Here is a 23116-nt window from a genome sequence, read left to right as displayed (position 1 = left end):
CGAGCGGGGGACTGCAGTCTGCGTGCGGCCCTGCGGTGGGGTGGGCAACTCTAACCCAGATTTTCCCGACCGTCCCCCGGCCCAAATTAGAAGATAAAAAGGGAACTCCGGTAGTAAACTTTATTCTCCCGGTAGGTCGCAGACCCGGGCCACCTCCCGCCGGCCTTGCCGCTCCCGGTCCCAGTCAGGGGAGGAGGCGATGGAGCGCCCGCCCCAAGATCGTCTCTTACTAGCACCACGAGTCCTCCCCTCTTCCAGGTCCATTACCCCTTCTTTTTGACCTTTATAGCGACACCCCCACCCCCCCGCCCCCAAGGAAGTTTGTGCTGAGAACTCCAGTCAATACCGCTGTTCAAGGTACTGGGCGAGGCAACATGGGCAAGCCCAAACAGGGGCTGGGGATGGGAAACCAATGAGAGGTCATTAAGCCCTAATATTAAAAGAGGAGGCTAGGGGGCTTTGGGGAAAATGCCCTTGAGGTAGAGAGCCAGAAGGCAAGTTCAGAATAAAGCACCCTGAACAAGCTGCACAGATTGCTGTTCCCAAAGTTCTTTAGGCTGTGGTGGGAGATAAGGCCAAGGCAGTGGGCTGCCACTGTGCCGTTAGGAGTGATACTGAGGAAGGCCTCAAAACTGTCACTCAGGCTCTGAGGGGGTGTCCAAGGCACAGCTGGAACTCCTCACAAAGGCCACGTCTGGCCGAAACTTCATGCTGGTGGGTGGCTGGCGTCGGAGCAGCGACTCCCCTTGATCTTGAGGTAGGGGCTCATCATAGATGGTGGAGATGAGCCCCAAGCCAGTTCCACGGAGCCTCTTCAGTTGCCCAAATGGCTGTAGCTTCTCTCCGTGGTACCTGCATTAAAAAGAGCTCACAGTGAGAGGACTGCTCTCAATCAAACTCTTTAATAGGTTGGGAAAGGACAGAGAAGCAGCTCTCACATATCTGGTTTGTCCCAAAGACAGAGCCTTTAAATCTGGATCTTTGCTTTTCAGCCTCCTTATCTATTCACTGACAGTGCCAGCAACCTGGGGCCTCACACACTTTCATTTTATTTATTTATTTATTTATTTATTTAAGATTTTATTTATTTATTTGACAGAGAGAGACACAGTGAGAGAGGGACACAAGCAGGGGGAGTGGGGAGGGAGATGCAGGCTTCCCGCGGAGCAGGGAGCCCGATGTGGGGCTCAGTCCCAGGACCCTGCGACCATGACCTGAGCCGAAGGCAGACATTTAACGACTGAGCCACCCAGGCGCCCCTCATTGCTTTCATTTTAAATAGTACACAGAGTTTAGAACAACTGTCAGCAAACTGTGACTTACAAGCACTCCCTAACGGCAATCATCAAGTCCAAACTCCTCAGACCAGGGGGTATGACTCCCCCAAAGATTAGTGATCCTTTTAAGCCTTAGGGCTTGGTCCAAAAAAATAGTGCCAGACCTACCTTTTCCTTCTAATTCTGCTTTGAAGTTCATCCTCTAGGAGTCTCTAGCACCCATCCCAAAATCAGAGGGAAGGGGGAACCAGGGTACAGATGAAAGGCTAGCTGGGTCCCCCAGGGAAGTCCCTTGGTCATACTCACCCCAATCCACGCTTGCATCTAGGGTGCTGGCCATCACTATCCAGGGCCTCAGGCACCCCTGAACACTGACTGCCCAGACCCTGGCCCTCAGCCCAGCCCTGCCGCTCCATCACCCTCCGTCCAATGCCCTGTGCAGGGAAGAGAGAAGACTCAAGAGTATGGGGTTCCTTGTGTGTGTGGGGGGGGGTTGGAATGGGGATAGAGAAGGAAAAGAGGGGTCAATGGGCTAGGCACAGTGCTTACCTTGGTGTAGCGCTCAAAGGTGCCCACTTGGCATTTGATCACAGAGCTGTCCTCCTGGCCATCACGGAGTCTCCGTTCCAGACGCATTTGGATAGAGTCTCGGGCATCCTTGTCTCCACCATCTGAGGAAGCAGAGCTCAGTTTGCAGAAGGGTCTCTCTCAGCAGAAAGGGGGGAAAAATCAGATTTCTAGGCCCTCCTCACAATATTTACATATTCATCTTTAGGGTGTTTTATTAATTTTAAAAAAATTTTTATTTATTTAAGAGAGCATGAGCAGGGGGGAGAGGTAGAGGGAAAGGGACAAGTAGACTCCCCGCTGAACAGGGAGCCCGACTCCGGACTCGATCCCAGGACCCCGGGATCATGACCTGAGCTGAAGGCAGACACTCAAATGACTGAGCCACCCAGGCGCCCCTGGTGTTTTAGTATTTTATTATTATTGGAGTAGGGACCCTGGCTTTCCCAGATGAGGAAACTGGTACAGAAAAGTCATAGAGCCAAAAGATGAGAAGTGGAATTAGAACCCAGGTGTTTCCCTCCCACCCTCCCCTCACCCAGGTCATTTTTGACTCCAGAATCTAAACTCCTAACCAGAGCCTGAGCTCCTGGCCCTCCCATTCTACCAGGGCCTGCCCACCAGAACCAGAGCCCCCCGAAGGCTGACTCCACGAAAAAAAGGAAAAAGGCTCTGCCCACAACCAGCAGTTGATGCACACAAGTGGAGATGTTTGAAGAGAGGAACCCTCTCAGTGGCCGACCCCAAGGGAACTGGCCCCATCTCTGCTAAGCAGGCCTGGTAAAGTGTCACTGCAAGGCCAGAGGACCAGCTCCCCCTCCCCATACTGCAAGCCCTGGCCCAGTACCTGTGTCGTAGTACACACTCATGTCCACGTCCCAGTCATCGGCTGTCTGTTCATCAAAGTCTGCAGAGAAGTCAAACAGTCAGCAAAGGACTCACAGTTCTGTTGAGAGTTAAATCTGAACTAAGACCTATGTTCTAGAACTTGGGGCTTTTCATTGTATTTTTAAATCTTTCCTGGGGGGGTCATTTTTTCTCCACTCCACTGATCCCCCACCCCTAAAAAGGATGACTGGTCTCTCACACAAGCAAGGTAAGCCTCTTTGCTAGCCCTTTACTTGGCCTCACTGCCAAAGAACCCACCATGTGGAATGGAGAACCCTGACCCAATGCACCAGGGATCACTCCTGCCCTGGTCTGGGTGCCAGCATTACCTCCTTCTTCCTCCTGCCAGAACTGGGCGTCTGTGTAGAACACCAGGCCGGAGCCGCCTTTCTCCCACTTGAGCTCAATCTCCTCCTCAAAGAGCCGCTCGGTGATGCGCTCCTGCCCGGTCACATCCTCATGCAGTGCTTCATGACGCTCCCACTCTTCACCCCGGTCGTCATCCTTGGAGAAGGTGAGGAGAGGTGACCTGTCTGTCCAGCCTCCTGACCTCATGCCCGCAAGGAGGGCAGCTCAGGGCCCAGGAAGCCCGTGAGCCAGGCCCTCAGCTTCTTCCAAATTTCTCTTAGAAGCAGCACATATTTGGCCCTAGAGGGCTTGCCCAACACATCTCTCCATCCCTCGTGTCTCAACATACCTGGCGCCTTCCCCAAAGCCTGACTCCCTCTTAACCTCTGCGCTTCTGGCCATGTTGTTTCCCCTGCTGGAAATATCTGCCCTCCTCTCCTACCACCTTCTCTTCTTCAACTGGTAAATCCTCATCCCTCAAGTTCTACAGTCCTACACGAAGCCCCCACACAGAGGCCCACAGCACTCTTGCTGGTCTCCAAACTCCTCACTTTGGAGGTAATCGGTACACACTGTTTAGGCCTCCACACATTATGTCATAAAGAAAGAGGGGATAACAATTAAGACAACCTGTTGTCTACTGTGTCAGGCCTTTCTCATAACTTAGCTCCTTTGATCACCCCAACAACACTGAGGTGAGTACCAACATTCCCGTTCTACAAATGAGGAGACCTGGGTTCAGAGTAAAGTGATTTGCCCAAAATAATACACCAAGAGAGTGGCAGAGCCAGCATTCAAACCCAGGTTGCCATACCATACAGCCTTTCCACATGCTGATTCTCTCTCTTCAGGGAGATTTAAGGCTCTTTCAAGGCAGGAAATGGATCTTGGAATGTCTCTGGAATCCTGCACTAGCCTGTGTGTACAACTACCTGTCTAGACTTGCAGAATGATAGGATGACTCCTGGCTTGAAATCTTGGGGGTCCCTGTCTTAGTTAAACTCCCAAGAGGCCTCAGGAGCCACTGCTGCAGAACAGGTGCTGGGGAACAGTCCAGACGGTACTATACTAAGGATGTGGTACAAATGTCAGCAACTCTGGGCTGGCAGCTTTGAAGACACAGATGAATTATTTTTTTACCCAGAGTGTGCACACACAGAAAAGTTTCTCCAAAATCACACCTCTCCTGATTTTATGGATGAACAACCAAATTCGGAGAAAGAGGAAAAAGAAATGTCTATTTCATTGATAAAATTAGAGTGGGAGCTAGTGTCCAAGCCACAGACTCAAGGTCAGAAAATAGAGATAACTTCTCAGTCACGTAATGAAAGCACACAGAGGTTAGACAAGCAGCAAAAGGGGCCAAGTTCACATCCCACCTATGAAAAGGACGCTCCTCACATTCCTTCTAAGAGAATGCAAAGACAACCCCTTCGAGAATCTTCTGATAAAAACTCTGGCCCCTCTCCTCAAAGAAGTGCGTATTTGCACATGCAAATGCAAATGCAGTTTTATATTCAACGACAGGGAGTTCTAACTCTCTGGAACCCTCCTGAGAAGCCTGCACGTTTAGAACTATTGTAATACACAACCGAAGAGTGATAGTATTAATGCTTTAGCCTCTCTTAAGCTGCCAGCAAAGACAGGGTAGCTCACTGTACTCACATCATCTGAGTGTGACTCTTCCTCCTCCTTTTCCCCTTCCTCCTCTGGCTCTCCATGGGAGCTGGCTGGTATGTCTGCGAGGCAGGTGCCTTGGGGTATTTCTTCACCTTCAGCCGTGTACACAAGCTCTTCCTGCTCCACAGTCTCCGAGTCCTCATACTTGAACGGTACATTGCCGTAGCGCCGGGAAGAACCTGTCTTGGGGAACTGGAGTTGCAGCTGGGTGATGATACGAGGGGGTAGGCGGCAGGCCCGGATCAACTCCAAAAAGACCCGCAGAGGAGTCCCCACATTCCCATTGGGCATCAGCACTGGTGGGTTCAGCTCTGGCAGTTGCCTCAGATCGGCCAGAGTGAAGGCTTCACTCTTAGCTTTCCGACTATGCAGCTCCTTCCGGGTTTTGAAAGGAAAGGAGCCCAAACCTTGGAAAGGAAAGGAAAAAATGGCTCTTAAAATCTAGAAGCCTCCAGCAACACTTGAGCCAGAAATTGGTTCAACTCTTTTGGCCTAATGCTGTTCCTCCCTTTCACACTTCTCCAGAGTAACTTTCTCCATTTCCTGACCAGAACCACCTAATAATTTCATGCCATTTCTCATCACCTCAGCTGAGCACACGAGTTTCTTTCAGATCTGGTTCCCGTTGACTTTTTGATTCTCAAATGCCACCGACCCCCACTCCCTGCACATCCTCATACCATGTGCTTCATCCACACCAAACAATTTAACATGCCCTGAAAGTTCCATGGGCTTTCACCATCTGTCTGTGTCTGCAAATGCCATTTACTTTGAACACCGTTCCTTCCTACAAACTCCTGTTTCTCTTTCAGATCCAGATGAAAAGCCACATTTCCTGATCCCTCTAGGGGATCAGTTTCTCCCTCCTGTCATCTCGCAGCACTTAGTAATAAAGAGCATGGGCTCTGGGGCAATGTGCCTGGTCTGTACTGTGCCTCTGCCACTTCTTAGCTCTGTAACCTTGAGCAGGTAACATAACTTCTGTATCCCTCAGTATCCTCACTTATAAAATGGGTAACAATAGCTCCTACCTTATAGGATTGTTGCAAGGAGTCAATAGGAAAATGAAAGGCTTAGAACAGTGCCTAGTAAGTACACAGGAAGTGCTCAGTAAACAACTATAATGGCATCTCGGGCGCCTGGGTGGCTCAGTTGGTTAAGCGACTGCCTTCGGCTCAGGTCATGATCCCGGAGTCCTGGGATCGAGTCCCACATCAGGCTCCTGGCTCAGCGGGGAGCCTGCTTCTCCCTCTGACCCTCTCCCCTCTCATGCTGTTTCTCTCTCTCTCTCAAATAAATCAATAAAATCTTAAAAAAAAATTATAATGGCATCTCTGTGACAATTACCTTTTTACAAATCTGTCTTCCTCTCTGAATCCTGAGCACAGGCTGTGTCTAACTGTTCTCTGCACAGCTGCTAGAGTCACACTAAGTGCAGCATATAAGCTTGATTTGTTGAATGAATGAATGAGAGGACTCTGCAGTGTTTCCTGTTCCCCCATCAAAGTGATTTCCCATGAAAATGGGAGCTGTCCAGAGAAAAGAGATTGTCTTTTCATTTGCGTCTTGCCAAGACAGGGCTGGATAGGAAGCAACGAAGAATGCAATAAAGACAGACAATAAGGGGCACCTGGGTGGCTCAGTCACTAAGTGTCTGCCTTCGGCTCAGGTCATGATCCCAGGATCCTGGGATCGAGCCCCGCATCGGGCTCCCTGCTCCGCGGGAAGCCTCCTTCTCCCTTTCCCAGTTCCCCTGCTTGTGTTCCCTCTCTTGCTATGTCTCTGTCTGTCAAATAAATAAATAAAATCTTAAAAAAAAAAAAGACACTAAGTGACGCCTGGGTGTCTAAGTCAGTTAAGCGTCTGCCTTCCGCTAGGGTTGTGATCTCGGGGTCCTGGGATGGAGTCCCGTATCAGGCTCCTTGATCGGCAGGGAGCCTGCTTCTCCCTCTGCTTGCCACTCCCCTTGCTTATGTGCGCGCGCGCTCTCTCTCACAAATAAATAAATAAATAAATAAAATCTTTAAAAAAAAAACAGACAATAAGAGGATTAGAAATCTCATTTCCTTTTCTTCCTTCCGTGTCAGTGGAATATCAACCCCTCAGATTGAGAAAAGGGTCTCAGAAGGAATCTAATAAATTGGAAAATGAAGTTTCATCCCATCAGGCCTCTTCCCGTTATTTCCACTCTAAGTTAGACTAACATGCAGTTGAGCCTGAAACTGATCAGAACTGACCTAAAACTCTCAATTAAGAGTCTGATAATCAGAGACCTGACTTATCCCCGTCATCCCTCAGGAAAGGGGTCTCCGTTCCAGGGCCGGTAGGCTCAGTCTATTATCTTTCCCACCCGTACCTGACGCCTCAGTAGGTAGCCGCAGTCTGCGGATGAAACAACGACCGGGCAACCAAGTCCCCTGAGAATCCAGCCATCTGCGGCCCGAGTACATGCGAAGAAGCTGTTGAGCTTGAGCTGCCCCCCGTACCGAAATGACGCAGCAGCAGGTGCGGGTCTGGACGGGAGCAGAGTCCGGAGTGGAGAGAGCGTGGGCATCGGTGGCCGAAGTCTGGGCGAGGTCCTGGCCCACAGGAATTAGGGCAGAGTCGGGAGCAGCCTTGGAGGGAGCCCGCTCAGGCCGATGCCGGTAGTGGAAACACAGGAAGCCACAGCCGGGCTGTTCTCGGAACTGGCTAAAGTAGCTCCGGAGCTGGGCCGACCGCAAACCCGCCGGGATACCGCTCACTATTAAATAGACTGTCGCCTCCTCCTCCGCCTCGCTGGGCACCGCCATCTTGGCTTGTCACGTGATCCGCTGGGACCAACTCTCGCGAGAATAGCGCAAGCCGTGCGGAGGCCTCTGCTACGCAATGTAGAGTAATCCGCGATTAGCGCGCCGGGTTGTGGTGGAGGCGCTGAGAAGGTACGGGGTAAGTCGTTCGGATCGCTCCCCGGCAGAGAGAAGCCGACGATGATGAGAACACTCACCTGAGAAATGGGTTTTACAGATCTCTTTCATAAGGCTTTAGTGATGATAAAATTAGAAGCCTGCGGGAGGTGCAGTTTTTAAGATTTTTGGTTTTTGGGAATTTACCACACCTAATCACAGCTTTCTCCTTCACAGCCTTTTCAGTTCATTCACTTATTCTTCCAAAGCATATTCATGCCCTTCCACAAATCTCTAAGGAAAAGATAAGCCAATTGAAAAGTGGACTGAAGACACTTCACTGAAAAGAAACATCGAATTAACAATGAAAGAGCCTCAATTTCATTGATAATCAAGGAAATGCAGTGAGACCCACTTAACATCCATCAGACTGGCAAAAATTTTAAATCCTCAAGTGTCGGTGACAGTGTAAACAACTGGATCTCCCATACACCGCTGAGGAGTGTAAACTAGTACAACCACTCTGGAAAACAATTTGACATTACCCAGTAGAAGTGAAGCTACTCATATCCTTTGACCCAGCAATTCCACTACTATGTATATATACTTAAAAGAAATTCTTGCATATGTCTCTATTGACAATGTTAAACTTCACCCAGCCCTGTGATCCTGGAAAAGAGTGAAGTTTAAGAAACCCCATTCCCACCCTTTTGTGTTCTGGAACACAGCTTACTGCAAAGAAACACGCTTCCTTTTATGACTTAGATAAAACCCATGGGTGCCCCCCTTGTTTACCTATGTCAAGGCTAGCAACAGGCTCCAAATTCCAATTCTTTGCCTTGTAAACGCTTAGATGAACTGCTTGTCCCCACTGATCAATCAGAACAAAATGCTTGTTAACCAAACTTTGGTTAAGCTTCTCTCCTTTCCCCGGGTCCCTGAACTTTGCCTCCCTCTCCCACCCCCCAAGTTTGCGCCAGCGCACAACCCCTCCTGAGAATAGGCTGGCTTCAGGGTAAAACATTTTCTGATCTACTGTCCCATCATGCCACTCCTGGCACTTCCTCACACCCAGTTCTTTCTAGCCTTGTTTACTTTTCCCTCTGAATGATGAACTCCTTTTGCCTAACCCTTGAAGGTAGATCTCATGGTCCCATTGCAATAGCTTCTTTCTCCCTTGCAATAGTTCCTTTCCTCTCTTGCAATAATCATTTAAAATGAAGTCCCTCTTTGGGATGCCTGGGTGGCTCAGTCGTTAAGCGTCTGCCTTCGGCTCAGGTCATAATTCCAGGGTCCTGGGATTGAGCCCCGCATCGGGCTCCCCGCTCAGCGGGGAGTCTGCTTCTCCCTCTCCCACTTCCCCCCTCTCGTGCTCTCTCTTTCTCACTCTCTCTCTCTGAAATAAAGTAAAATAAAATCTTAAAAAATATATATAAAAAATAAAATAAAATGAAGTCCCTCTTTACTGAGTCCAGATTTGTTTTTTATTTGACAATATATATGAATATTCATAGCTGCAGTGTTTGTAAGAGCAAAAAATTGGCATTTAATACTATTAAGCAGGTATATGATGTTGAGGGGATATAAACAAGTCAGAAAACAGAATTATCTATATGAAAAGTTCAAAAATACAAAAATATTTCTTAGGGATACATAAGTAAGTATGCATTAAAATAATAAAGAAAAGGAAATGATTAACCCCAAATTCAGGGTAATCATTACCTTTAGGGGGAGGTGATAGATTTAGAAAGGGACTTCAAAGTTGATGGGACATGATGAGGGTTCATTGTACTCCTATTCTTTACACTTAATATATTTTATAAATGCTTAGAGCACAGCTCTTGATAAACGTTAGCTGGTTATTGTTTAGTAGCCACCCAGGACGACCCACCTGGAATGAGTGATTCCCCTTTTAACCCTGGTTCCCCTGAGACCTTAGCCTTGTTGCCTCTAGCAGTTTCACTGGGATTGCCTTTCTCTGCTTCCTTGTTCTGGGCTCTTGTCCACCTTTCCAGACCCATCTCTTGCTGCCCTGGGCCCAAGTTGCCCCAGACGGTTTGCAGTTAGCTGAACACTCTGTCACCCTGGTGTTTTTTGCACCTCTCATTCCCTCTATCTAGAATGCCCATCCCTTGGGAAACCCCTGTTCATTCTCTTTAGCTCAGAGCAGTCACCATGGGGCTGAAACATTCTTCCCACCTCCAGACAGATTTAATCACTCCCTCTTCAGAGCTCCTGCTGCTCTCTGAACATCCCCCTATCACAGTTCAGATCTCTCTGGGTTGCAATTACTTCTGTGTCTCTCTCTGCCATAGACGGGATGTTCAGTGAAGGCAGGAGCTATATCTTATGTATTTTGCCCCCCTAAGCACCTAGCACAGGGTCTGGTACAAGTGGTCATCAAGAGAGATGTTCAATGATGGCATGAATGGAGGGATCGATGGTGGATGTTGGCTTTTTGTTGGCATCATAGGTTCTAGGATACCCACAGGCAGGGTGTGTCGGCCAAGGCACAGCACCTGACTGCTTATTAAGCAGTCAACGATTAGGCTAACAAAGGTAGAGATAATGGTGATAATAAAATGATACCCAAGGCTGAGCCCTCTCCTGACTCCTAGTGAGTTATCCCTGGCTGGGCCTGAGGATAAGGATCACGGCTGCGAGGGTAGATGGTCAGTAAACAGGAGCTGAGCTGGCTCCAGACAGCCTGATCCTGGCCATGACTCGTGCCAACCTGTGCTGGCGAGCCTGGCCCCCACAGTCATACAGGCCTGAGTTCAAATCTCAGCACAGATAGTGATCAGTCGAGACACTGAGTATAAGTTGCATACCCTGTCTGAGCCTGTTTCCTCCTCTGCCCTCTCTGGTTGATGAGGCAGTTCCCACTTCTAAGCTGCTGATAATGGAGACACAGTCCCCCACATTTGTCTCACAGAGAAAGCATTAGTGCTCTTATTGTATTATAATTCTCTCTTTAGTTTTGCTAGATTTTTCTTGATCTTCCTTGCAGAAGGTTTGGATAGGGCACAGGGAGCGACAAGAAATACAGATGAGAAACAGAGTGTAGCTCCCCAACCATGTGGAGGGGACAGGGAAGAAGTTTGCAAAGGAGCAAGGTAATGCTGATCAGGGAAGCTATTTGGGTGATGGAAACATTAGATAAGTTGAGGGGAAAGGCTGGGGTGGGTGGTGGAGAGGAGCACTTTCTAGTGGCTGTTCAAAGTTGGAGGAGGGAAGGGGTGAGGGGCAGGAAGATTCAGCCTGCAGGTTCAGAGAGGTGCAACAATAAACTAATGGGGGCAGTTAGTGAAGGAACATAAAAGATAGAAGGACCTGAAATCCCTGACTCCTCTGGATTTGGCTCCTCTGGAGAGACAAGGCATCTGCTCTTGGAAGAGTTCCCTCCCGCATCTGTGTGGTGAGATGGACAGTGTATGTCCAAGTGCCCGGAGGGGCAGGCAGAGAGAGGGGCCCTGGGGGCCTGAGCTCTGAGTCTGGGAGTTCTGGTGGAAAGGCAGGGGAGGAGGAATGCAAGGCCTGCTCTAGGCCGTGAAGGATGCTTGTATTTGGGACTTTGATTAGGTCCTGGCTTGGGGGAGCTGTGGAGCAGGGCATGGCCTGTGTGAGAGGAGGGTAGGTGTTGGGATCACCATGGGGAAAGGGGATGATTGGTTAGTTGAGGCCCCAAATGCCAAGCAGAGCAGTTTGGCCGGGATTAGCAGGCTCTGGGTAGACCCTGAAGATGTGCAGACATCAGTCTGCTTACATTGGGGGCCACTTGTCTTTCTCCTGTGACATACAGAAAATGGAGAACATGCCCCAGTGTGAGGGTGTCTCCGTATCGTGTGCCCGCCCTTGAGCATAGGGATGGATGTGTGAACATCTGTCTCCAGTGCATGTGCCTATTGTCATGTGTTTGGGTCTGCTGAATGTCACCGAGTGAGTGTATCTTGGCTGTCCATTTCCGTGCTGTGTGTGGGTGGATGGTGGGTCTGTTTTATGGGTCTGCGTAGGTGTGTGTCTTAGCGCGTGCGTGTGCGTGTGTGAGAGTTATAGGTCTGAGTTGTGTGTGTCCTTGTGGGGTGTGGGGTGTGTGTTTCTGCCACTCTGGGTGTCTGAGTGGTGAGTGGGTGATTGGGTGAGGGACAGGGGTGCCCTTGCTGCTGGCACTGGGTGCCCATAATGGGTATATGGCTAGTTCAATTGTGGTCCTATCCTGGGGGCCTTCAGGAGAGGCCTGAATGACAACTCTTGACTGTTGTCCCTGAGTGAATGACCTCTCGTTGAGCAATAATTAACTTGGCCCCATGAAGAGAATCCGAACTGGTGGTGAAGAGGGTGGGACTGGTATGGGCAGGGCCTTATTGCTAAAGAAAGGGGGAGGCCTGCAAGGGGGTCCTATAGGCATGTGTGTTGTTATCATTCCCTCCCGTGTGCAGGTCAGTCACCCTAACCTGGGTGGTATTCAAAATCTTTACCCAGCTGTGAGCCACAGAGATTGACCAATCAGAACAGACCCGATCCCGCACTGAATGGAGTAGTCCTGGAGGCCTTGGTTATGCCAGGCACCGCCTCTCTGGTTGCTGGCCAATGAGAATGGATTCCACACTTGAGCTTAGCCAAAAGGCTGAGAAGCGATTGAGAATGGATTCCAGGAGAAGAGCTGGGACAGAGGCGCCATGGAAGGGAACTCAGAGGGGCTCAGGGCTGTAGCTGTGCATCAACTGCTATGGAAGAGTCTCAGACTTCAAAGCTGGGGTGGCAGCTAAACCTCAGCCGGCCTTGGCCTCCACACAGCTGCGCCAGGCCAGCCCTGGGTGCCCTCACTCCTCCCATTGGGACAGCAGTGGACTATCCTCTTCTGTCACCTGCAGGAATGGGGAAGTGAATGATCCCAAACTGTAGAAATTCCAGTGACCTTGCCTGTTTCAATTTGGGAATGGGCTGCTTCATATTCCTTACTGGCTGTGATCTGACTCTCATTGAGGTGAGAGGGAGCTTGTAGGGGTCAGAAGCCAAGGGAGGGGTCAGTGAGGGACTTAGGGATAAGGAAGAGACACCCCCAGCCCCAAAGGTAAAAGCAAGGAAGTAAGGAGGCCTGAACTGATCCTAACCCCTGGATTCAGTCCTGTGCAAAATAAATCTCGTCCCCCAAAATGAAATAATCATCCCACCCTGAAAAACTAATATCCCAGTTCCCTGAGGCCTGGCTCCAGCACTCCTTATGGTTCCTTCCTCTGGAACTCTTTCTGATAGGAGCAGGCTGGGCCCTGGAAGTGAGACATTCCCTTCCACGTGTACAAATTACAGGGTCAGGCTCCAAAGGTGTCATGCCTTTTATTACAAAAACCAATAACTTAAATCAGTTCTGTGCAAAGTCAGTAGGACTCTTGTCCCAATGAGCAATCTAAGCTTCCATCCCCATCTCAGGAGGGGTCGGGAGTTTTGGCCCAGAGGCTCTGAGGACCACTAAGGGATGACCAGACAGCTGGAGCACCGTGTCAAACCAAGAAAGGCCAAGGGGCGGAGGTGTGCGGTGAGTGAGGGGCCCCATAGCTCGTCTTGTTGGTTCCAGGGAAGCTGAGGCCTGCCTCCTCTGGGAGCCGGTGTCACCCCTGGGGACAGCTGGACCAAGTCAGTGCTGCCAGCTTCTGCCCAGCCTACACTTGCTCTCTGCCTGGGCTGGAACAGGCTGGCTCAGCAAAAGCATGTCCTCAAGGAGACCAGCGATGTCAATGTCTCCAATAATAGGGCGGAAGAAGAGGTCCCCAAGCAGGCTGGGCGGGATGGACTTGAGGGTGGAGGCTGTGAGAAGGACACGGGCCAAGCGGCCTTGGCCTGCGGGGCACCAGGGCTCCAGGACCTCACACAGCGCGTGGTGAGCCTCTTGCTGCAGGTGTCCGATGTGGGAGGAGGTGTGGAGGCCTGGCATGTCTGTGGGCAGAGAGGGTGAAGAGGGCGGGTGAGTACCCCACTCCCAGGCAGCAATACTAGCCCAAGACCTGAGGTCACTGGGTTGGTCTTTGAGGCGCCATTACTACCTCCTCAATGTATTTATCATTTTATTTATTCATCCATTTATGGGGCAGCCCAGAGTAATGGTTAAGAGCCAGACTGCCTGGGTTTGAATCCCACGCTGTCACTTATTAGCAGCATGACCTCAGATAAGTTAATATCCGTTCCTCAGTTTCCTCCTCTGTAAAAAGGCAATAATAATACCTATCTCCTAGGCATGTTATGAAGTTTAAAACAGCTAGTATATGCAAACCCTTATAATTGGGCCTAACATATGGTAAATGTAATACGAATATTCATTACTATCACTATAATTAATTAATTTATACATTCCATGAGGGCTTTCTGGTGAGGAATTCTCCTCTCACATTTTCATTCTTCTCTATGGGGTCTTTCTGAACCCACAGTTTTACCTGTGACTGAGGCACAGCTGTGTCTGCCTACCTTCCCTGAGGGTCAACGGCAAGTTTCTCAGGCAGAGTGGCAAGGACCAGTCTCTGGAGTGAATAAACCTGAATTCCCGTCCCTGCTTTGCCTGTACCAGGCTGTGTGACCTCCAGCCAATCACTTAACCTCTCGGAGCCTCTTTTGTGAGGTGACTTTTGGTGATAATGAGGACCCAAAGAGATAACGGGGGTCAAGCCCTGAGAAAGTGCCTTCCCTGGCTGGGCCCCCATCCAGGAATGTCTGGAAGCTCACCAGGATTGAAGAGGATGGTCTCTTTCAGGTAGGCATATTCCTTGGGGCCCAGCTCCAGGCTCCAGAAGGACTCCAGGCAGCATTGAAGCCGCTGTACGGCAGCTAGTGAGGGCTGGGGCCGATCGGGCAGCTGGCCGCCGCCTGCATTGCTACTGGGCTCCTCCAGCAAGATCTTCTTGAGTATGCTGGGGGCCGGTGCCTCAGCCACCTCGAAAGTCACAGTGTCTTGGGCCAACCCCAGCAGGAAGAGGGGGCCCCAGCAGCCCCGCAGCAGCCTCTGCTGGTCCTGAGGGGGCAGCTGACAGAAGGACGGCAGGTTCCTGAGGAAGCCTACTGTCCTGGCCAGAACATCCAAGGCCTCCCGGCAGGTGCGATGCGGGGCACACAGCCGGACAGGCCGGTGCTGTCTGCATAGGCAGCGACTCGGAGCTGGGGGCACAGCGGGCCTAGCCCTGAGGCTGGGGCTCAGAAGTGCATACAGGATGGCTGGGCGGCCTGCAGCACCCTGACACGGGCAGGTCCCTGGCTGGCTGGAGCTCATGGTTGGGGATCTGCTCGTCCTTCCGCCTGGTCCTCCTGCTCTCTGCTCTGCCCCCTGGGTGCTATTTATAGCCCCAGTGGGAGGGACGGTGCGGCGCGGGGCGGGGAGGGGGCGGCGGGGTGGGAGTGGCCTGACAACCTTGACTCTAGAAGTCGTGTTCATTGAAAAAAAGAAACATGCACTGCCTGCAGGATTGGTGGGGCAGTGGTGGGGGAGGGGGCTTTGGGAGTTCCACGTGGCCCTGATAATCGCTTCAGTCAATGAAGCAGCCCGTGCAGGGCACAGCCAGCTTGGCTACCCCTTATCGGGTGACTCAAGTGGATAAACAGGGTCATTAACCTAGGCTGTACCAGGGCACCAAGGCCTCAGGTGCACAATCAGCAGGTGGCCATTGCAGGTGTCCCTGTTGGAGCCTGCAGGACTCTCACTAAGCTGGGAAGCCAGACCTGGAGCTGGACAAGCCTTGAATGCAAGGCCCAACCTGGAAGTGCCTTATCACTGACTTGTTTGCCTAACCTTGGGGCTTTGCTCCTGTTGTTGGTAAGGAACCGGCTGCAGGGAAGGGAGCCAGGACCCTGGGGGGCTGGGAGGACTTTGCCCACTGTGCAGGCTAGGAGGCCTCCCTCCCCTGACTCCAGTTCTGGGGGCCCTGCAGAAATAAGGTTCTTAAGAACTCTCTCTCCTCAGCTTGGATTCCTAAAGTTCTGGAAAGACTGTATCTGCTGAGAAGCCCTCGCAGAATGATAATGAAGTACGGCTACTATTTAGTGAGCACTGACTGTATGCCAGGCACTTTCCATTCTGATATTCAGAGCTTCCCCATGAGGCAAGATTCTTACTTTTTGAAACTCAAAGAGGTGAAGTGACTTGCGCAAGGTCAGACCACTAAGAAGAGACAAGAGCTCAGATCTGTCTGACTCTAAAGTCCTTGCTTGTTCCCCTGGGCCCTCTGGCCCAATTGTGCGGCCCAAGCTCTGTGACCTGTTTCCCAGAGCTGGTGGCCACCTGGGTCGCCCCCCTCCCCTTGTAGCAACCTGGTCTACAGACGTTGCCTACTTATGATCTGGGCAGACACTTCGCACTGCCGCCAGCCACATGGCAACTCTGTCCTGGGCATCTGTCTCAGGATGGTGGGGCACAGGGTGTGAGAGAGGGTGGGAAGGTCCTCGGCTGTGTCAGGTCTATGGACCTTGGCAAGCCCAGCTTGGCAAGTCTTCTGCTAGCACACTGTTGGGCAGCCATCACCATCCCTGGCACTGGCTCCGGGCTCTATCATTTTCCAGGTGTGTGACCTTGGGCTGATCCCTGTGGGCCTCAGGTGCTTCATCCGGGACAATAACAAAGTGAGGTCCTGGATGTGAAATTCCAAGCAGTCTCTGGCATACAGTAGGAGGACTTTGCCCCTCCCTTTCCTCTGTGGAAGGAACTAAGCCCTAGCTGACAGAGTGCCTCTTTCTTTTGATTGTGAATAATCTTTTTTTTTTAAAGATTTTTATTTATTTATTTGAAACAGAGAGAATGAGAGAGAGCACATGAGAGGGGGGAGGGTCAGAGGGAGAAGCAGACTCCCTGCCCAGCAGGGAGCCCGATGTGGGACTCGATCCCGGGACTCCAGGATCATGACCTGAGCCGAAGGCAGTTGCCCAACCAACTGAGCCACCCAGGAGCCCCTTGATTGTGAATAATCTTAATCCTTCCATTCATAAAGTTCCTCTCACATCCTTTTATCTCACTGAGTCCTCAGCATCTCCCCGAAGGAGACTCTGGAGTCGGACTGCCTGGGTTCAAATCCTGCTTCATCACTTAGTGACATTGGGCAAGTCACTTTCTATTTCTGTGCCTCAGTTTCCTCATCTTTAAAAGGTACAAGAAAGGCCAATAGTGGATAGTGGTTTTATGGGGCCTGACACTTATACAATTTGGAGGTTCCCTTTTTAGGAATAGAAAATCAGGTATGAGGGCGCCTGGGTGGCTCAGTCGATTAAGCGACTGCCTTCGGCTCAGGTCATGATCCTGGAGTCCCGGGATCGAGTCCCGCATCAGGCTCCCTGCTCAGCGGGGAGTCTGCTTCTCCCTCTGACCCTCTTCCCTCTCGTGCTCTCTGTCTCTCATTCTCTCTCTCTCAAATAAATAAAAATCTTTAAAAAAAAAAAAAAGAAAATCAGGTATGAAAGTGAATATTTAAAATGAGAAAACAGAGGGGCACCTGGCTGGCTCAGTTGGTAGAGCATGCTGACTCTTGATCTTGGGGTTGTGAGTTCAAGCCCCACGTTGGGTGTAGAGATTACTTAAAAATAAAAAAAAAACTTTAAAATAAATAAAATGAGAAATCACGACCAATCACAAACTAAAATAAGCTGACTGAAAACCAAAATATTTTGATTAATTACTGACGATATTTGCCCATGTGTTTTAGCTGCACATTCTTTGCTTGCCTCTTCACATGAGATTTATTTTGAAACCATCACAAACACAGAAAGGTTCCAAGTACAGTACAGGGAAATTTTTTTTAGCTTGAACCGTTTGAGTAAATTGCCAGCTCGCTGCCCCTAGCTCTCAAATACTTGAGCGTGTAATTCCTGCGTTTAAGAACATTCCTCTACATAAGCACAACACAACCATCAAAATCAGGAAATTAACATGGAACATTTACCATCTAATCTCAGGCTCCATTTAAGTTTCACCAAATGCTCCAGTGAAATCCTTGCAGCGACGGGGCTCAGGCCCAAATCTCACACTGCATTTGTTTGTCATGTCTCTTTAGTCTTTGTCAGTCAGGAAAAGTCCCTCAGTCTTTCCTTGCCTTTCACTACCTTGACACTTGTGAAGAGTTGTAGTTGTTTTGTAGCAAGGCTCTCAACTTAGGTTTGCCTAAGGATTCTTTGTGATTAGATTCAGATTATGTATCTTTAACAGGAATATCACAGAAGTGATGTGGTTTGGTTTTGTTTTAAAGATTTATTGATTTATGGGCGCCTGGGTGGCTCAGTCGGTTAAGTGTCTGCCTTTGGCTTGGGTCATGATCCCAGGGTCCTGGGATTGAGCCCTGTGTTGGGCTCCTTGCTCTGCAGGGAGCCTGCTTCTCCCTCTTCCTTTGTCTGCCGCTCCCCCTGCTTGTGCTCTCTCTCTCTCAAATAAATAAATAAATAAAATAAAAAAGATTTATTTATTTGGGGGAGAGGGGGAGAGAATCTTCAGGCAGACTTCAAGCCTGCCGTGGGGCTTTATCTCATGACCCATGAGATCATGACCTGAGTCAAAACCAAGAGCCAGAGGCTTAACCAACTGAGCCACCCAGGCGCCCGGGTAGCACACATTTCTATCTGTCCCAAGTTTCACTTGATTAAAGTGATGTCTGCCAGGCTTCTCCACTTATATACTCTTTTCCCTTTGAAAGGAACCGGTAGTTTGTGAGGAGGTATTTTGAAACTATGTAGATACACCTTCTCATCGTTTGAATGAATGTTTGTATTTATTATTTATTTATTTATTATTTTTTAAAAAGATTTTATTTCTTTGTTTTAGTGAGCGAGCAAGAGAGCACAAGCAGGGGGAGCAGCAGAGCGAGGAGAAGCAGGTTCAGCAGGGAGCTCAGGGAGCGCAATGTGGGGCTGGATTCTGGGACCCCAGGATCACAACCTGAGCCAAAGGCAGCTGCTTAACCAACTGAGCCACCCAGGCGCCCCTATATGTGTGTATTTAGTTATGAACTCCTGGTCTCTTATTTTGTTTAGTAGCTTGTAATCTATTATTATCATTATTTCAATGCTCAGATTGTCACAGATTAGCCCAATGGAGCTAATCCTTAAACTGGAGTCTGTCCTTTTGACATGCCCCATCATTCTTCGAACATCCTTTGTTTTCTGATATAAGAAGATACCTCTTTTCAAGGCCCTGGAATCAACCAGTAATCCAAGAATCTCTGATTCAATCTTTTAGTGGAGTGGAGTATTGAAAAACTGTGATCTGGGTGCCGGGATGATAATTAGAAACCAAGACTTACTCACTGTTATGAGGGTGTCCCTGTTCCCAGGCCCTTCCAGAGCTAAAGAGTGTGTGCACACACACACACACACACTTACAGTTACATTTATTTCTTTTTTAAAAGATATTTTAATTATTTGTCAGGGAGAGAGAGAGAAAGCATAACCAGTGGGAGCAGCAGACAGAGGGAGAAGCAGGCTCCCTATTGAGCAAGGATCCTGATGTGGGGCTCGATCCCAGGACTCTGGGATCATGATCTGAGCTGAAGGCAGATGCTTAACTGAGCCACCCAGGCATCCCCAGTTACATTTATTTCTGTATCTATTTATACATACTAAAAAACAGGTTCAGACTATCATCTGCAATTCTAATCCACTATAATGGGGTTCATTCTAGTTCCCCCCCTTTTTTTAAGGATTTTATTTATTTATTTGAGAGTGAGAGAGAATGAGAGAGAGAGAGCACACAAGCAGGGGGAGTGGCAGTCAGAGGGAGAAGCAGACTCCTCGCTGAGCAAGGAGCCTGATGCAGGACTCGATCCCAGGACCCTGGGATCATGACCTGAGCCTGGGATCATGATCATGCTGAGCACCACACTCAGCAGGGAGTCTGCTTGTGGATTCTCTCTCCCTCTCCCTCTGCCCTTCTCCCAGCTCACACCTGCTCTTTCTCTCTCAAATAAATAAATGAATCTTAAAAAAAACGTTTTCTTCTTTTTTAGTAATAAAAACATGTTTCTTTCTTTATTTTTTTAAAGATTTTATTTATTTATTCATGAGAGACAGAGAGAGAGAGAGAGGCAGAGGGAGAAGCAGGCTCCCAAGGAGCAGGGAGCCCGATGTGGGACTCGATCCCAGGACTCTGGGATCATGACCTGAGCCGAAGGCAGACGCTTAACCATCTGAGCCACCCAGGCGCCCTGTTTTTTTCTTTATAGCCAGGATATATAAGCATGCCACTTCACACATACACGTTTCTGATACTTGTAGTAGTGCTTAGAGATATGTAGTAGGAATTTTGATAAATTCTACTTTGTGTAATTACTATCAAAAAAGAAAGATATGCATGTAGTATTTATAATTGCATATGCTGCATACTCCTTATAGGAGAGAACTTCCTTTCTGAGTTGGTGTCACTATTAAATGACAGACAACTTAGTGATGAATTTTGCACAGATTTGCTTCTTGCTCTTTACATATCCTTTCTCCCACCACCCATGTACTTCCAGGTGTCTTGGGAATCATTCATACTGGGAAGTGGGATAGAATGGGAAGAAAGAGTGGTCTTAGCAATTGTAGTTTTGAAATTTTATTTTTGCAAATTAAAAAGAATATATATATATATATACTATATATAACATATAACAGTAAATCTGTATCTATCTATCTATCTATCTATCTATCTATCTATCTATCTACCTAAGAAGACATTGCTGGGCCTCTTCCAAGGCCTTGGAGGTGCCACGTGAAGTTTCACAGAAAATCTGCCCCTAATAACATCTTTCCTAGGTATTTGTCAGGTCACCAAGAGACAAAGAGCCTGGCACACAGCGAGGGCTCTGTAAAGGAAGGGCAATGCTCATTATTATTGTTGCTCTCACCCTCATTTTCTAGAGGAAGCAGTGGAGGAGGAGGAGACCCAAGGAAGAGAGGAGATCTCTCAGCCGGGGACGGGGGTGTCATGGTAAAGCTGGAACCCCAGGTTTCATCTTGCAGTTTTTGGGGGTTTTTTTGCACCGTGGAGAACTGTGTTTCCTGAGCCGTGTGTGGCCTGAAAGCCAACGTGTCAGTTATGGAGTCCTGGAGGGCAAGGAACAGCCCCAGCAAGGATCTCTCAGCCTGGGGCATGACTGAAGCTATTCATTCAGTGAGGTGGGAGGCCTCTGTGGGGGAGATGGCCCATCAGTTGCCCTCTGCCCAGGCCCTGCCTTTGGTCTGAAGGCAGAGACACAGGTCAACCTTCAGGAGTCCCTATTCAAGGGGAAGTCTTCAGTCTGTGGGGGAGACACAGGCCAGCCCTGAGGAGTCCCCATTCTGAGGAGGAAGAGACAGTCCTGCTTTCAGTAGTTCCAACAGAGGATGTCAGTGATGCACAGGGATGCTAGAATGGGGCAGCTGGGCCGAGCAGCTTGAATTCAGAGGGCTTTCTGGAGGGAAATTTCCTGACAATGCTCTCACGTACAACACTCTGGTTTACAAAGTACTTTCACTGCAGTGATCTCAGTTAATCCTCAAGCAATGAGGGGATGAAGGTGTTCCTACCCGAGCAGGAACAACAATCATCATCATCCCAAGAATTATAATGACTGAGGCTTATTGAGCACCTACTATGTGTCAGGCACTGGGCTGAGTGTCATCTGTGAAGTTAAAGCGCACCTGGTAAGATAATGTATGTGAAAATGCCTTGCAATCCTGTGGCCGGGGTGCACCTGTTTGCTCCCGTTGTGTACAAAGCCCTCAGGCTAATTGAGGGGGCAGCCACCAGATCTTGGGACAGAGAGGGCCTGGGTTAAGGACTAGAACTGGGAATCAGAGAAGCAGCATTAGGTGCCTTTTCATTCCCTGGGCATGTCACCTGTCTTTGTGCCTGCTCTTCCCCCTGCCTGGAATGCCTTTCCCTTACCCTGTCTGCCTAGTCAGCTCCCAGTCCCCTTTCATGGTCTTAGAACAAATGTTATTTCTCTAGCACAGGCTTCACGTCTTTCCCTCTCCACCTCTTCAGAAGACTAATTTTCTCCTTTCCTGACTTCCCAGGTCACCAAGGCCGCACTCCTAATAGAGTGCTTAGCACATGGTGGTGTGATCACCCACCTACCTGCTGTTGGTGGTGTTGCTCACTGGTCACCAAGAGGCCTTCCCAGGCAACATTTATTATCTCAATGAATTCACCAGGGTCCAAGATCAGGTCTTGGTTTCCCAGGGAGGAGTCATATCAAACAAGCATCTGGGAATGATTTATAAAATCAGAGTGCTAATTCAGGGAGGCAGAACCCTGTGGTGAAGTGGGTAATGTGTGTGGACTCTGGAGTCTGGCTTCGTGGGTTTGAACCCTGGCTCTACTCTTTCAGCTGTGTGACCTTGAGCACATAACTTCACTTCTCTGTCTCTGTTTTCTCATCCCCCAAATGGGGACAATAACATAGGAGCATTATGTTAAGTCAAATAATGTTTATCAAGCGTTCAGTACAGTACTGGGTACTTAAGTCAATAAATTTTACCAGTATTTATTGATAAGTTGTATAATGAGATTCAATGGTACCAGGCAAAGACCACTTATTCATTCCCTAAATATTTACTGAGGCTCTACAATGTTTGAGGTTCTGAGCTGAATGTTCAGATGTATCAAACAGGTACTATCTTTCATGAAATTTATATTTCAGTGAGAGGAGATGAACCAAAATTTCTTAATTGTATGTTTCAATGTAGTCAGTAATTACAGAGGATGAGCATGAAGCACTTTGAAAGCAAGAGTCATGGAGGTGGAGACTTAATCTGCATATCAAGTTTCGTACAGTTCTCACAGAAGTGGCATTTCAGTTGAGACCTGATGGATAGAAAGGAGTTGACTGGCAAAGGCCTCAGAACTAGGACAGAGCATTTGAGGAAGCAAAAGAAGCCAATGAGGAGGGAGCCTGGTGAGTGAAGGGGAGCGTGGGACAAAATGTGTCCGGAGAGGTGGGCAGCACATTGATGGTGTCACTCGTCAGAAGCCATGGTTGGAAGTTTGGAATTTATCCTGAATGCAATGGCAATCCATAAGGGCTAATTTTAAGCAAAAGAGTAACAAGATATGCCTTATCTTTTAGAATAATTGCTCTGGCTGCTGGATGGAGGATGGACCAGAAAGAGACAAGAAAGGAGGTAAGGAGACAAGCTAGGATGCGAGAGATGATGCTGTTTTGGACTAGAGTGACAACAGCTCCTTGCTTCACACGGCAAGGTGAGAAGGGGACGGACAGAGGATATACTTGGGAAGAAGAGCTGACAAGACCACTAATGGATTAGATGAGACTAGGTTTTGGCCTGTGCAAATGGGTGGATGAGTGGAGCTTTGGAGTTTGGCAAATTGGTGTTAGAAGAGGCCATTTGACTCAGTGGGGAAGACCTTGGGAGGAATTAATTTGTGTGTGTGGGGGGAAATATCGATGTTGGCCATGTTAGTTTTTTTAAAAACAATAATTCTTCAATATAATCAAATATCTAGTCAGAGTTCAAATTTCAAATTGTCTCATA

The 23116-nt window shown here is 49.0% G+C and overlaps 2 protein-coding genes across 2 annotated transcripts; both read right to left on the bottom strand.

Moving 5' to 3' along the window:
* Positions 1–105: 105 nt before the first annotated feature.
* GPATCH3 (G-patch domain containing 3) lies at positions 106–7585 on the bottom strand. Its single transcript, XM_025857034.2, has 7 exons — positions 7117–7585; positions 4746–5167; positions 3062–3236; positions 2692–2751; positions 1827–1948; positions 1584–1711; positions 106–852 (listed from the first exon to the last, which is right to left on the bottom strand). The coding sequence occupies exons 1-7, from the start codon at positions 7550–7552 to the stop codon at positions 636–638; spliced, it is 1560 nt and encodes a 519-aa protein (XP_025712819.1). The 5' UTR covers positions 7553–7585; the 3' UTR covers positions 106–635.
* A 5388-nt stretch (positions 7586–12973) lies between these two features.
* Positions 12974–14924, bottom strand: NR0B2 (nuclear receptor subfamily 0 group B member 2). The gene is made up of 2 exons (XM_025855753.2): positions 14360–14924; positions 12974–13579 (listed from the first exon to the last, which is right to left on the bottom strand). Exons 1-2 carry the CDS (start codon positions 14898–14900, stop codon positions 13281–13283), a joined length of 840 nt encoding a protein of 279 aa, XP_025711538.1. The 5' UTR covers positions 14901–14924; the 3' UTR covers positions 12974–13280.
* Between the last annotated feature and the right edge of the window lie 8192 nt (positions 14925–23116).

Source organism: Callorhinus ursinus, unplaced genomic scaffold, assembly GCF_003265705.2.
Source record: "Callorhinus ursinus isolate GAN/ISIS: 27379988/994484 unplaced genomic scaffold, GSC_fseal_2.0 scaffold18, whole genome shotgun sequence".
Classification (NCBI taxonomy): Eukaryota; Metazoa; Chordata; class Mammalia; order Carnivora; family Otariidae; genus Callorhinus; species Callorhinus ursinus.
Note: the sequence above shows the minus strand (reverse complement) of the source record. Positions and strands in the feature narration are given on the sequence as shown.